Here is a 10,095-nt window from a genome sequence, read left to right on the forward strand (position 1 = left end):
ATTTTGAAATTATAGGCAAAATTTGAAAGGATGATTTTCTTAAAAAAATCCCAACATTTTTTGAATTTGTGAGAAATTTTCTTAAAAACAGAATATGTTTTGAAATTCTGAACAATTTTTTAAAACACAAAAGTTTCTAGACGGTAATTCTTTTTAAATTTTATGAATTTTATAAAAAATGTGAGTTTTTCAAAATTATAAACATTTTTGGAAAAATAATATCAAACATTAAAAATAAAAAAAATAACGAAGAAAAAGAGTAATAAAACTGGTTCAGGTTTCCCAAAACCGGTAAAAACCTGGGTTGGAAACTTCCAAAGTTTCCCAAAACCTATTGCAATGACTTGTTCACTGTCTAAAACGGGCTGGCCCATGTCGGTCGCTGCTGTGCGAACCAACGACAACTTGAGGTAAGGCGCGTCAAGTAGGGAATTGTAACTTTTTGTGAGATTGGCAAATAAACATGGTAGCCAACCAAGCATTAACCAATATTTCGCATTTGCCAAATGTTGCCATGCCAATTTTTGGCATGAAACCAATTATGCTCTTAAGTACTTTTCAATTTTGACAGGTGATTGAGAAATTGTAAACAGCTTAATGGGGCGATTTACAGGTGACCGAGAACCATCTTTGTTCAGAATAGGCCGAGGACATTTATGTTCGGCCATCTTTATACTGGGCCGATTCATTTATTTATTTAGACTCAAAAAATATTTATTTGTTTTGACTTGTTGGCTGATTCATTTCTTGCAAACGGTTGTTGTACGCTTGTCTTTCTTCAACAATGTCCTGTCAATCTGCTGATGTTTTGCGTGCCGTAAACACGTCGGAAAAGCTTCAGCAGATAATTGTTACACCTCGATCGGTTTGGAATAGATCCCGATAAAGATGCGCCACGAGGGCACGAGGCAGTAGTCTTCACAAGATACGTGCGCGTATAAACTCCGGCAACGCTGAACCAGTACGAGGAGTGACCACTCCAACGATCCTCCAATCCACATGCTACCAGGAAATAAGACAAGCATGCATGATCGATCGATCCTCCAATCCACATGCTACCGAAAAAAAAACCGATGCAATTGCTGTAAGCAGCAACGACCGCTTCGTTGCGGCCGGCGGCTCTATCTCCGCGAGGGCGACGTCACGGAAGGAACTATAGAGAAATCAGCACGGATTGAGGAGAATCACATAATAGGCCGCTACATCACGGATATCTATTTCTGAGTTCAGACTCATCTGCATCCGATCAAAAATCAATTTTAAAAAAAATCTATTTTTTTGCATGGTAGATAATTTGGTGCATGCGGTACGCTCCAAATTAAAAGTCATTTCGACATATGAGTAGCTCTATGCAAAAAAACAAATTGGGTTAGAATAGTAGATGAACAGTAAAAAAATTACAGACCTCAAATTTGTTTTTTTTTTGTCGATAGCTACTCAGATGTCTAAATGACATAAAATTTGGAGCGGACCTCACACACCAAATTATCTAACGTATAATTTTTTAAAAAACATTTCCCTTTTCTTGATATACCAGTTCTTGGTGGCAATTGCATTATGCTGAATTAACCACAACCATATCTTTATCTTCCGAGGGGATTATGCTTTTCAAAATGTGTTTGACCAAGTGGTCAGCTTAGTAAGCTATCAACAAAAAAATTCAATCAATGATAAAATGTGTTTGAAGGGCGTATCAGGTTCGCATTTAAAAATGCCAGCATACGGATGCTCCTCACGGAATATATTTTACATTTGGTCCAAGTTATTACTTATATGTTGACGTATACAATCAAGAACGGCTCTATATATCACCCTCTTTGTCCCGGCCGTTTGGTGCACGACACATAAACATTGCAGCCGCCGGCGTCACCAGCCGAAGAAAAGAAAACAGCCATGAGCCGCCCGCACGCGGTGCTTATCCCGTACCCGGCGCAGGGCCACGTGACGCCGCTGCTGAACCTCGCCAAGGTGCTGCACTCGAGGGGCTTCTACGTCACCTTCGTCAACTCGGAGTACAACCACCGGCGCCTGCTCCGGTCGCGCGGCGAGGACTCGCTGGCCGGCCTCGACGACTTCCGGTTCGAGACCATCCCGGACGGCCTGCCGCCGATGGAGAACGAGGACGTCACGCAGGACGTCCCCGCGCTCTGCACGTCCTTCGCCACGCACGGCGCCGCGCTCTTCAGGGAGCTCCTGGCGAGGATCGACGGCGACGGGAGGCCGCCGGTGAGCTGCGTGGTAACGGACGGGGTGATGAGCTTCGCGCTGGAGGTGGCCGGCGAGAGGGGCGTCCCGGCGTTGGTGTTCTGGACCACCAGCGCGTGTGGGTTCATGGGGTACCTCCACTTCTTCGAGCTCGTCGAGAGAGGCTTCGTGCCACTCAAAGGTATACTACCACCCCCTACGCGCTCCATGCATGGAACTGGCATTACGTGATTGACTGCAAATTAGTACTATAACTGTGCTGAATGTGTCGTAGATGAGAGCTACCTGACCAACGGATACCTCGACACGGCGCTCGACTGGGTGGCCGGGATGCCGGGCATAAGGCTGCGAGACTTCCCCAGCTTCGTCCGCACGACCGAGCGGGACGACGTCATGCTCAACTTCGACGGCGGCGAGGCGCAGAACGCGCACCGCGCGCAGGGCGTCATCCTCAACACGTTCGACGCGGTGGAGCAGGACGTGGTGGACGCGCTCCGCGGCATCTTCCCGCGCGTGTACACGGTCGGCCCGCTCCCGGCGTTCGCGGTGACCGCGGCGCGGGCGCGGCCGGAGCTGGGCGCGATCGGCGGCAACCTCTGGAAGGAGGACGCGAGCTGCCTCCGGTGGCTGGACGCCCAGAAGCAGCCAGGCTCGGTCGTGTACGTCAACTTCGGCAGCATCACCGTCATGTCGCCGGCCCACCTGGCGGAGTTCGCGTGGGGCCTGGCGCGCTGCGGGCGGCCGTTCCTGTGGGTCATCAGGCCGGACCTCGTGGCCGGCGACAAGGCCGTGCTGCCGGAGGATTTTCTCGCCGAGACGAAGGGCCGAGGGATCTTCCTGAGCTGGTGCCCGCAGGAAGAGGTGCTGGGGCATCCGGCGACCGGGCTGTTCCTGACGCACTCCGGGTGGAACTCGACGCTGGAGAGCATCTGCGCGGGCGTGCCGATGGTCTGCTGGCCCTTCTTCGCGGAGCAGACGACCAACTGCCGGTACGCCTGCGCCGAGTGGGGCATCGGGCTGGAGATCGATAGCGATGTCAAGCGGGAGGAGGTGGCAAGGCTCGTGCTGGAGGCCACGGACGGCGAGAGAGGCAAGGACATGAGAGCGAAGGCGACGATGTGGAAGGAGAAGGCCGCGGCGGCGGCAGAGGACGGCGGGACTTCGACCCTTGGCATCGACCGCCTCGTCGCATTCTTGCTTGGAGGGACCGATGGTCCTCAAAGCTGAAAACGTTGTTGTCTTGTTGAATCAGCCCCCTGATCACTGTGATGGGTATATGGGGTTGGAAACAACAGTATGATGTAACCATTTCCCACTGTTTAAAACCGTTGTGCGTCCATATCGACAGTATGCAAGACAAACTATGCATCTACGATGTCGTTTTCTCGGTGATGTAAGTAGTTTCACCAGTCCTACGAAGAACATTTATCTATCCTGTAACAATCGAGTGTCGTACGAACAAACCCAAAAAATTCATAGACGTGGACATAGAGAAGACGACTACTAGCAGCATATGCGTCCGGGACTTATTCTGGCGAATTCCATTTTCTGGCGTGAGGTTCAGTTTCGCAGTACAATGGGTTCACCAAAGAAATGCAGTGCAGAAATAGGAAAAGAATCAGAAACAATGAAAGAACAAATATTTGGATGCTATTTTTTTCCAGTCAAGAAACGAGTATTCTGGTACTCCTTTGCGAACCACTAATAGTCCAGTCCAGATCGGCATCAAATCATTTTGGTGGAGTTTTCACTTCAGCGAGTCAGTTCGAGGTGTTTTCCTCTGAATTTGATCTTTCAACAGGCGCTGACGCTTCTTGGTTATCTGTGTTTGTAGCCTCAGCCTCAGATACTGTCTGAGTTGGTTGTGAACCTGCAGCATATGTCAGCAGAAAGGCATGAGTTTGGTGCAAAGTTTGATCAAAGAATATGGCAACATAGTTGTTGATTCAACACATGAATGACATGAGAATGAAAACAGCAAAATGTTTATTTATTTTGGTGGTCTGAAAACTGAGAGTGACATACCGGATACATCATCAGACTGCCTTGAGATTGCACGAGGGGGCAACTGGAGTCTGAAATTAGGAGGGAGCGAAGGCGCTGCCTGGAAAGAACCCTCGGTCGGCTGCTGGAAGAACGGCGGCCGAGCGGCTTGCTGCTGCAATGGCGAGAAGCCGGCCCTTGGATTCTGGCCACCTGTCATGTACCCCATGTATGGGTATGGTGATGTTGAAGGGGATGTTTGGCCATACTGCTGAGAGTAGTATTGCTGCATTTGATTGTAAAAGGCCTGCATATAAGTTTTCAGACATTGTTTCAGTCAGCTCCTCGAATGGAAAGCTAGTGGGTCTGTATTGTGCTAGTGTCTGATTTTGGTAGACATTCTGTGTAACTTGTGATAAACTAATCCGAAACAGAATCCATGAACCGATCCAAGATCCAATGCTGAACATTGCTAGTTTTTAAAAATCCTAATTATAGACCACGAACACTAGAATGTGCTACTTGCTCCTTTTATGTTGGGTACTGCTGGTGTTCATTAGAGCTGATGTACAAAGTTGCAGTCGCATGTGGTGGAAGTAAAACAAGAGGAATGACAAACTTGAAAGAGATGAATATAGTGCTTACCTGCTGGTATTGATAATCAGGTGGGTACCAGTACCTGCAAAAGTTTACATAATTTCATCAGTGCCTTGTTAAGAAGATGGATAGGGATCAAGCCGAGCACGAGCCCACCATTGTCTCTCAGAGACATATGTACCGACAACCATGGCTGTAAAGCTCAAACTTCTTATCTCAGGCACTAAAGTATGTCCAGTTAAAACCAGGACCATATCAAATGAACACTCCTTCCTCTGCTTCCATTTTTTGCAGAACTGTACTGGCATTTAGTACTCCTGTTTTCATAACGGAAGCGCTTGCTTGCAAGAGTCTAAACACAGCTGGTTGCCTCCACAAAATTGCACTAAAGAGAAACGAGATGGCTATGCATATATGAGTAGAAATGCAGAAACCTGGTGCAGTTTGCAATTTTTTTTCCTGCAGAAACAACTCAAGTGGTAGTACATGTTCCTGGACGGACCGGTCAAGGAATCCTGCGCCAACGGTCTGTACTAGGCGCTGCCCATTCCAATAAATTTCACATATGGGGTACGTCAACCGCAACCCAGCAGCAGCGCTGCACCAAAAATATAGCCAAGTGGCACCAGAGATCTGGACGCAGGCACGCATTAAACTCTCCCAGCAAAGCAAAGCAAAGCCAACGGTGCGCAGCGAGCGTTCGCAGGCAAGGCCACACCCCATGCCCATGGTGGTCTAGACTAGAGAAGTCAGCAGACGGTGACGACGGCGGGGCCCACCGGGGTTGAATGGCCGTCGTCGCCGAGGCCGAATTAATGGACGGGCCTCCCACGAGGGCCCAACGCGCGGGGGAAACGGGCACGCGCGGGCCCGGCCGTGCTTCCTTGGTATCCGGAAGGAAACCCATCGGTCCAGTCAAGGAAGCGGCAGCGGAAACCGAAAGCTCTGCGGCGCGAAAGCAACCCGACCTGAGTGCTGACCTGACCTCGCTCGCTCCGAGCAGCGGCAGCGTCTAGTCAGTCGGGTTCGGTAACTGCCCCATCAGCTACACTAAAGAGCAACTACCACCGGTCGTAGTCCAGGAGTATAGGTGTGTCTACTTACGCCATCGGATCAAACTGTTCACCTCAGGATGGGCATCTCCCTGAACCACAAAGATGCAGCCCACAACGTCTATGTTGGTTCCTCACTTCAGCTAACGGATCAGTCCTAGTCTAGCTGTCTAGGAGTAGTTGTCTATTGTATCACACCACCGTGTCAAACACAAACTAATTTACCTCAGGATCAGCATTTTTGCTGGATCACGAGAAATGCAACCACCTTGACATGGGGCCGGTCACAGGTCACTACCAAACCATGCTTTGTCTGAATTTTTTTCAACTAGTGCTACCTTATTACTACGAAACTGGGACATTACCAACAGGCATTGCACCTGCCCAAGTGAGGGTTCAGAACTTGCAGCGCACCCAGATCCCACCATGTGTAGTGTACGATGGTGCAATGCGATTTTAAAGCGGGACTGACAATGATACATACAGTAGACAGTAGGCAGTGGTACATGGGGATATGGCACTCACCCGTACGGCGAAGGGTTGTAGAACATGGCGTGAGGCGGGGTGGGCATCTGCTGCTGCATCCTGCCGCCCATGTATGGCTGCGGGCCCGAGTGCTGCTGATCCGGCCCGCGCGGGGCCCTCCCTGCAGAGACACGAGCAAAATAATTTAGACATGTCACACTATTTTGTTGGGCTGCAGAGGAAGCAACTCGCACCCAAACAAACCAACAAATAAATGTGCTGTGAAGAGGTAGCAGATCACGCATGTATTGCAGGCAGGACGGGACGGCAAGGGGGGGCCACGCGGCCAGGTGTTGCAAAACAGTTGGATGGACTATGCACCGGGAGGGAAAATGCCATGTGCCCTACTACACAACTCCATGTTGCACCGGGACACACATGCATGGATGGATGGACGGACGGACGGATGATTTCCTACGCTCTTGTATATATCTTTCCAAAGGTTAGTTGATTGCCTAGCAGAAACCTTTCAGTCTTCATGAAAGGAAAAAAGGACACCAGATGTGTTCCTCTGTCTGCATTTTTACCAATATTCTTATTCTCAAATACAAGAATCTTCTCAAAGGAAGAATAATATACCAGAGGAACTGTGGGGGTTTCTTTATATGCGCATTGCGCGGATTAGAGCAGTGCCAAATAATGCAAGACTTTTCTTAGCTAGCTTGCACTACAACCTACGCCAGTCTGGTACTCGTGTGCTGTACTGCACTCCAACCATACATTTTTGAAAATACTAAAAAAATACAAATAATATGCAAACCCAATTATTCTATCATGAAAGAAAAGAAAGAGAAAGCTCCAATGAACACCGCCGTTCACCCAATCATTTGGAAAAGCACCACGCAAAATCCCGAATCAATAAAGTAACACCAGATGAAATATCACGAGAGACCAATTCAAGCAAACGCAGCGAGGTGAAGCAATCCAAGCAACATGCAGCATCTATCTATATATATTCCCCTGGGCTCGTTGACATGACACCCACCAGACTAAAACCCTGTCAAAGGCCAAGTACGAGAGTTGTATATGCAATGGAACTCTTTTCCGATGCCGTCTTGACCGGAAAGGCAAAGCGGCCGGGTTCCTGATTCTCCCTCCAGCGATAGCTAACATGCACCGCCCCGCTTTACACCGCATTCCCGCTGGAAGCCGCTTCAAATCGAAGCCAATTCTTTCCCAGTTTATGCAGCAACAGCAAAATGCTAGCTCAGACCCGTCCGTCATAACCACCGTTGATGCTCCCCAAAAAAGATCAAATCTGTAACGGGTTTCTATATCAATGTTTCCATGCTTTAACCATGAAATTGGCATATGTTTGACTCGAGAACTCTAGTTATATCTTCAGGCACAAGACTGAAAACTGAAAATCAATCATAGTCAAATCTTCAACTGAAGAAGAAGAGCTATATATACTTGTGGAGGCCGGAGTGGTAACTGATACGTAGTGGTCAAAATCAGTACTGTATAGCAGTAACTGAATGCAGAGGCCAGGCTGGCGAGGCACGACCCGACCCAACCCAGCCCAGCAGAGCACAGCCATGAGGCATGAGTGTGCATGTCTGACAGCCGGAGCATGCCGCCCCTCCCAATGCAGGCCAAAGTGCTCCAAGTCGTCGTCCTGCTCCGTCTCGGCTGGCGCCCCAGTCTTTTAAAGCTTTGAGCAGCTGGAGCCGGGCCCCGCCCGCCCGTCCGGCCATTAACGATCCTCTTATCCTAACCCGCTGGCTAACACGCAAGTAGGAGGAGAAGGAGAAGGAGAGACGCGAGCCCTAATCAAGCTTATCCTGCTAATTGCGTACGGCCGATCCCCGCTGATCATGTCCCGGTTATTTACTGCCATGCACATGCGCGAGCAAACGATGGGAGAGGGGGAAAAAAGGAGGGCATTGATTCGGTGTTTTTTTTGTTATACTGTTGCTCACCTCTCTGCGGCGACGGTCGCGGCGGGCCCATGGACGCAATGTTGCAGTTGGCGCGCCGGCCGGCGATCATCGGGTTCGGGTTCTGCACCGCCTGCTGCGCCGCCTCCGGGTCCCGGAACGTCACCTGCGGAGAGAAGAGAAGATGGGAACGCGCCCGATGAGAATGACGCACGGATCGCCGGCGATGGCGTATGTATCGGCGAGAGGGAGGGAGAGAGGGGGGAGGGAGGAGGACGTACGAATCCGTAGCCCTTGGATCGGCCGGTTTCGCGATCGGTGATGACGACCGCCTCGAGTATCTCGCCGTACTCCCGGAAGTGGTCGTGCAGCCCCGCGGACGGCGTCTCCCACGCCAGCCCGCCGACAAACACCTTGGTCAGCGTCGTATCGCCGAACCGCGACCGGTGGTACGGCACCCCGCCGCCGCCGCCTCCTCCTCCTCCGCCTCCGCCCGGCGCCTGCGCCGGTGACGAGGCGCCGCCAGCGGGGGACGACGACGATGCCGCCGCCGTCGCCGCCATCTCTTCTTCTAGCTCTAGGACGCAACCACGCGGCACCGCGCACGCGAAGTCCTCCTCCTCCTCCCGGCCTTGCTGTTTGGGTCTCGAGGGGAGTCGCCAAGTAAAACCGGGATGAAACGAACTATCGATAGCTGAGCTACCCTGGACTCTTAAGGAGACTTTACCCGATTGGTACGCGGTCAGCAGTGCTTTTGGCCGGGACGGCTTGGTCCGATCCGGCTCCGGCTCGCGCCCTTGCACGGACACCTCCCGCCGCCTGTCGCCGCTAATTGATCTCTCCTCTCGCTCGGGGTGGAAAGATGCGCTTCCATAACACGCCTCGCCCTCCTCTCTCTGCCTGGGAAGAGACGAGACGGGGGAGGAAAGGATATCTGTATGTCTACAACTAGGAGAGGGGGAGGGGGCGGCCGTGCGCTGGACGAGAGGGCTCCGGGGTGGGATGACAGCTGCATGACCTTTTCTAGCCCTCGTTTCCAATGGGTAGCTATAATAAGATCCCTCGACGCCTCCCTCCTGTTTGTATTCCATTGTGTGCGTTCAAATCCAATTCTTTTTCTCGATAGAGAGAGAGATAGAGGCGCTGGAGTCGTATCATCATCGTAGCAAGCCAGCCAGCCACCTTCCCCCACTTGGGCGGGCGATTCGCGCTGCCCCGACCTGTCCCTCTCGCGCGCCTCTCGGCCGGTCGATCGATCCATCGATCCAGGCACGTCTGCTGCTGCTGCTACGCGCGCGCGTGTGGTGCGCGGGCTAGCGAGCGAGCTAGGTGCACCACCTCTCCGGTTGCGGTTGCTTGCGGGCTTGCTTCTCCTCTGGCTTGCCCGCGTCGGACACGCCACTTTGGTTTTCGCCTCGTGCGGAAAGCCCCACACGCTAGCGCCGTCGGACGGTACCGCGGCGAGATTAGCCCGAGGAGGAACCAACGCCGACCTCGCTAGCGCTAATGGGGGTCTAGCTGATTAAACACTAGTAATGAAAGCGCGGTGATGTATACGGAATATGTACCCGGGGTTACGTATACGCGTACGTGTACCGGTCGTCATTTCTTGGCTGTGTGTATATGATAATTTATTGGGGAGGGAATTTGTGTGGAAAGAGCAACCGGGAGCGAGCTGTCGTGGATATCACTAGGGGGAGTTGTCCATGCATCGTGGGCGACTCTTCCAGGCGTTGACCGTGGAGGTGGTCGTTTCTCTCTGGCAGGGCAGGGCAGGGAGGAAGGTACGTCGTTAGTTAGTCGTTATTATCCACGAGACGAGATTAGCAGCGAGTCATCGGCGCGACGTCAGT

The 10,095-nt window shown here is 51.6% G+C and overlaps 2 protein-coding genes across 2 annotated transcripts; one reads left to right on the plus strand and one right to left on the minus strand.

The window, feature by feature from the left end:
* Positions 1–1,737: 1,737 nt before the first annotated feature.
* Positions 1,738–3,544, plus strand: LOC125514723 (7-deoxyloganetin glucosyltransferase-like). Its single transcript, XM_048680072.1, has 2 exons — positions 1,738–2,386; positions 2,480–3,544. Exons 1-2 carry the CDS (start codon positions 1,894–1,896, stop codon positions 3,430–3,432), a joined length of 1,446 nt encoding a protein of 481 aa, XP_048536029.1. The 5' UTR covers positions 1,738–1,893; the 3' UTR covers positions 3,433–3,544.
* Positions 3,545–3,731: 187 nt separating this feature from the next.
* Positions 3,732–9,135, minus strand: LOC125514724 (probable RNA-binding protein ARP1; the record flags this gene model as incomplete). The annotated part of the gene is given in 6 exon segments (XM_048680073.1): positions 3,732–4,075; positions 4,231–4,495; positions 4,834–4,867; positions 6,363–6,483; positions 8,285–8,408; positions 8,524–9,135. Coding segments are annotated over 6 exon segments (936 nt in total). The 3' UTR covers positions 3,732–3,965.
* Positions 9,136–10,095: the final 960 nt, after the last annotated feature.

The sequence above is a fragment of the Triticum urartu genome, chromosome 6 (assembly GCF_003073215.2).
Source record: "Triticum urartu cultivar G1812 chromosome 6, Tu2.1, whole genome shotgun sequence".
In the NCBI taxonomy this organism is placed as follows: domain Eukaryota; kingdom Viridiplantae; phylum Streptophyta; class Magnoliopsida; order Poales; family Poaceae; genus Triticum; species Triticum urartu.

Bases quoted from the DNA above. Each gene is read 5' to 3' on its own strand.
- LOC125514723 (XM_048680072.1), top strand. From the start codon at position 1,894: ATGAGCCGCCCGCACGCGGTGCTTATCCCGTACCCGGCGCAGGGCCAC. The intron at 2,387-2,479 runs GTATACTACCAC...AATGTGTCGTAG, and splicing joins AGGCTTCGTGCCACTCAAAG to ATGAGAGCTACCTGACCAAC.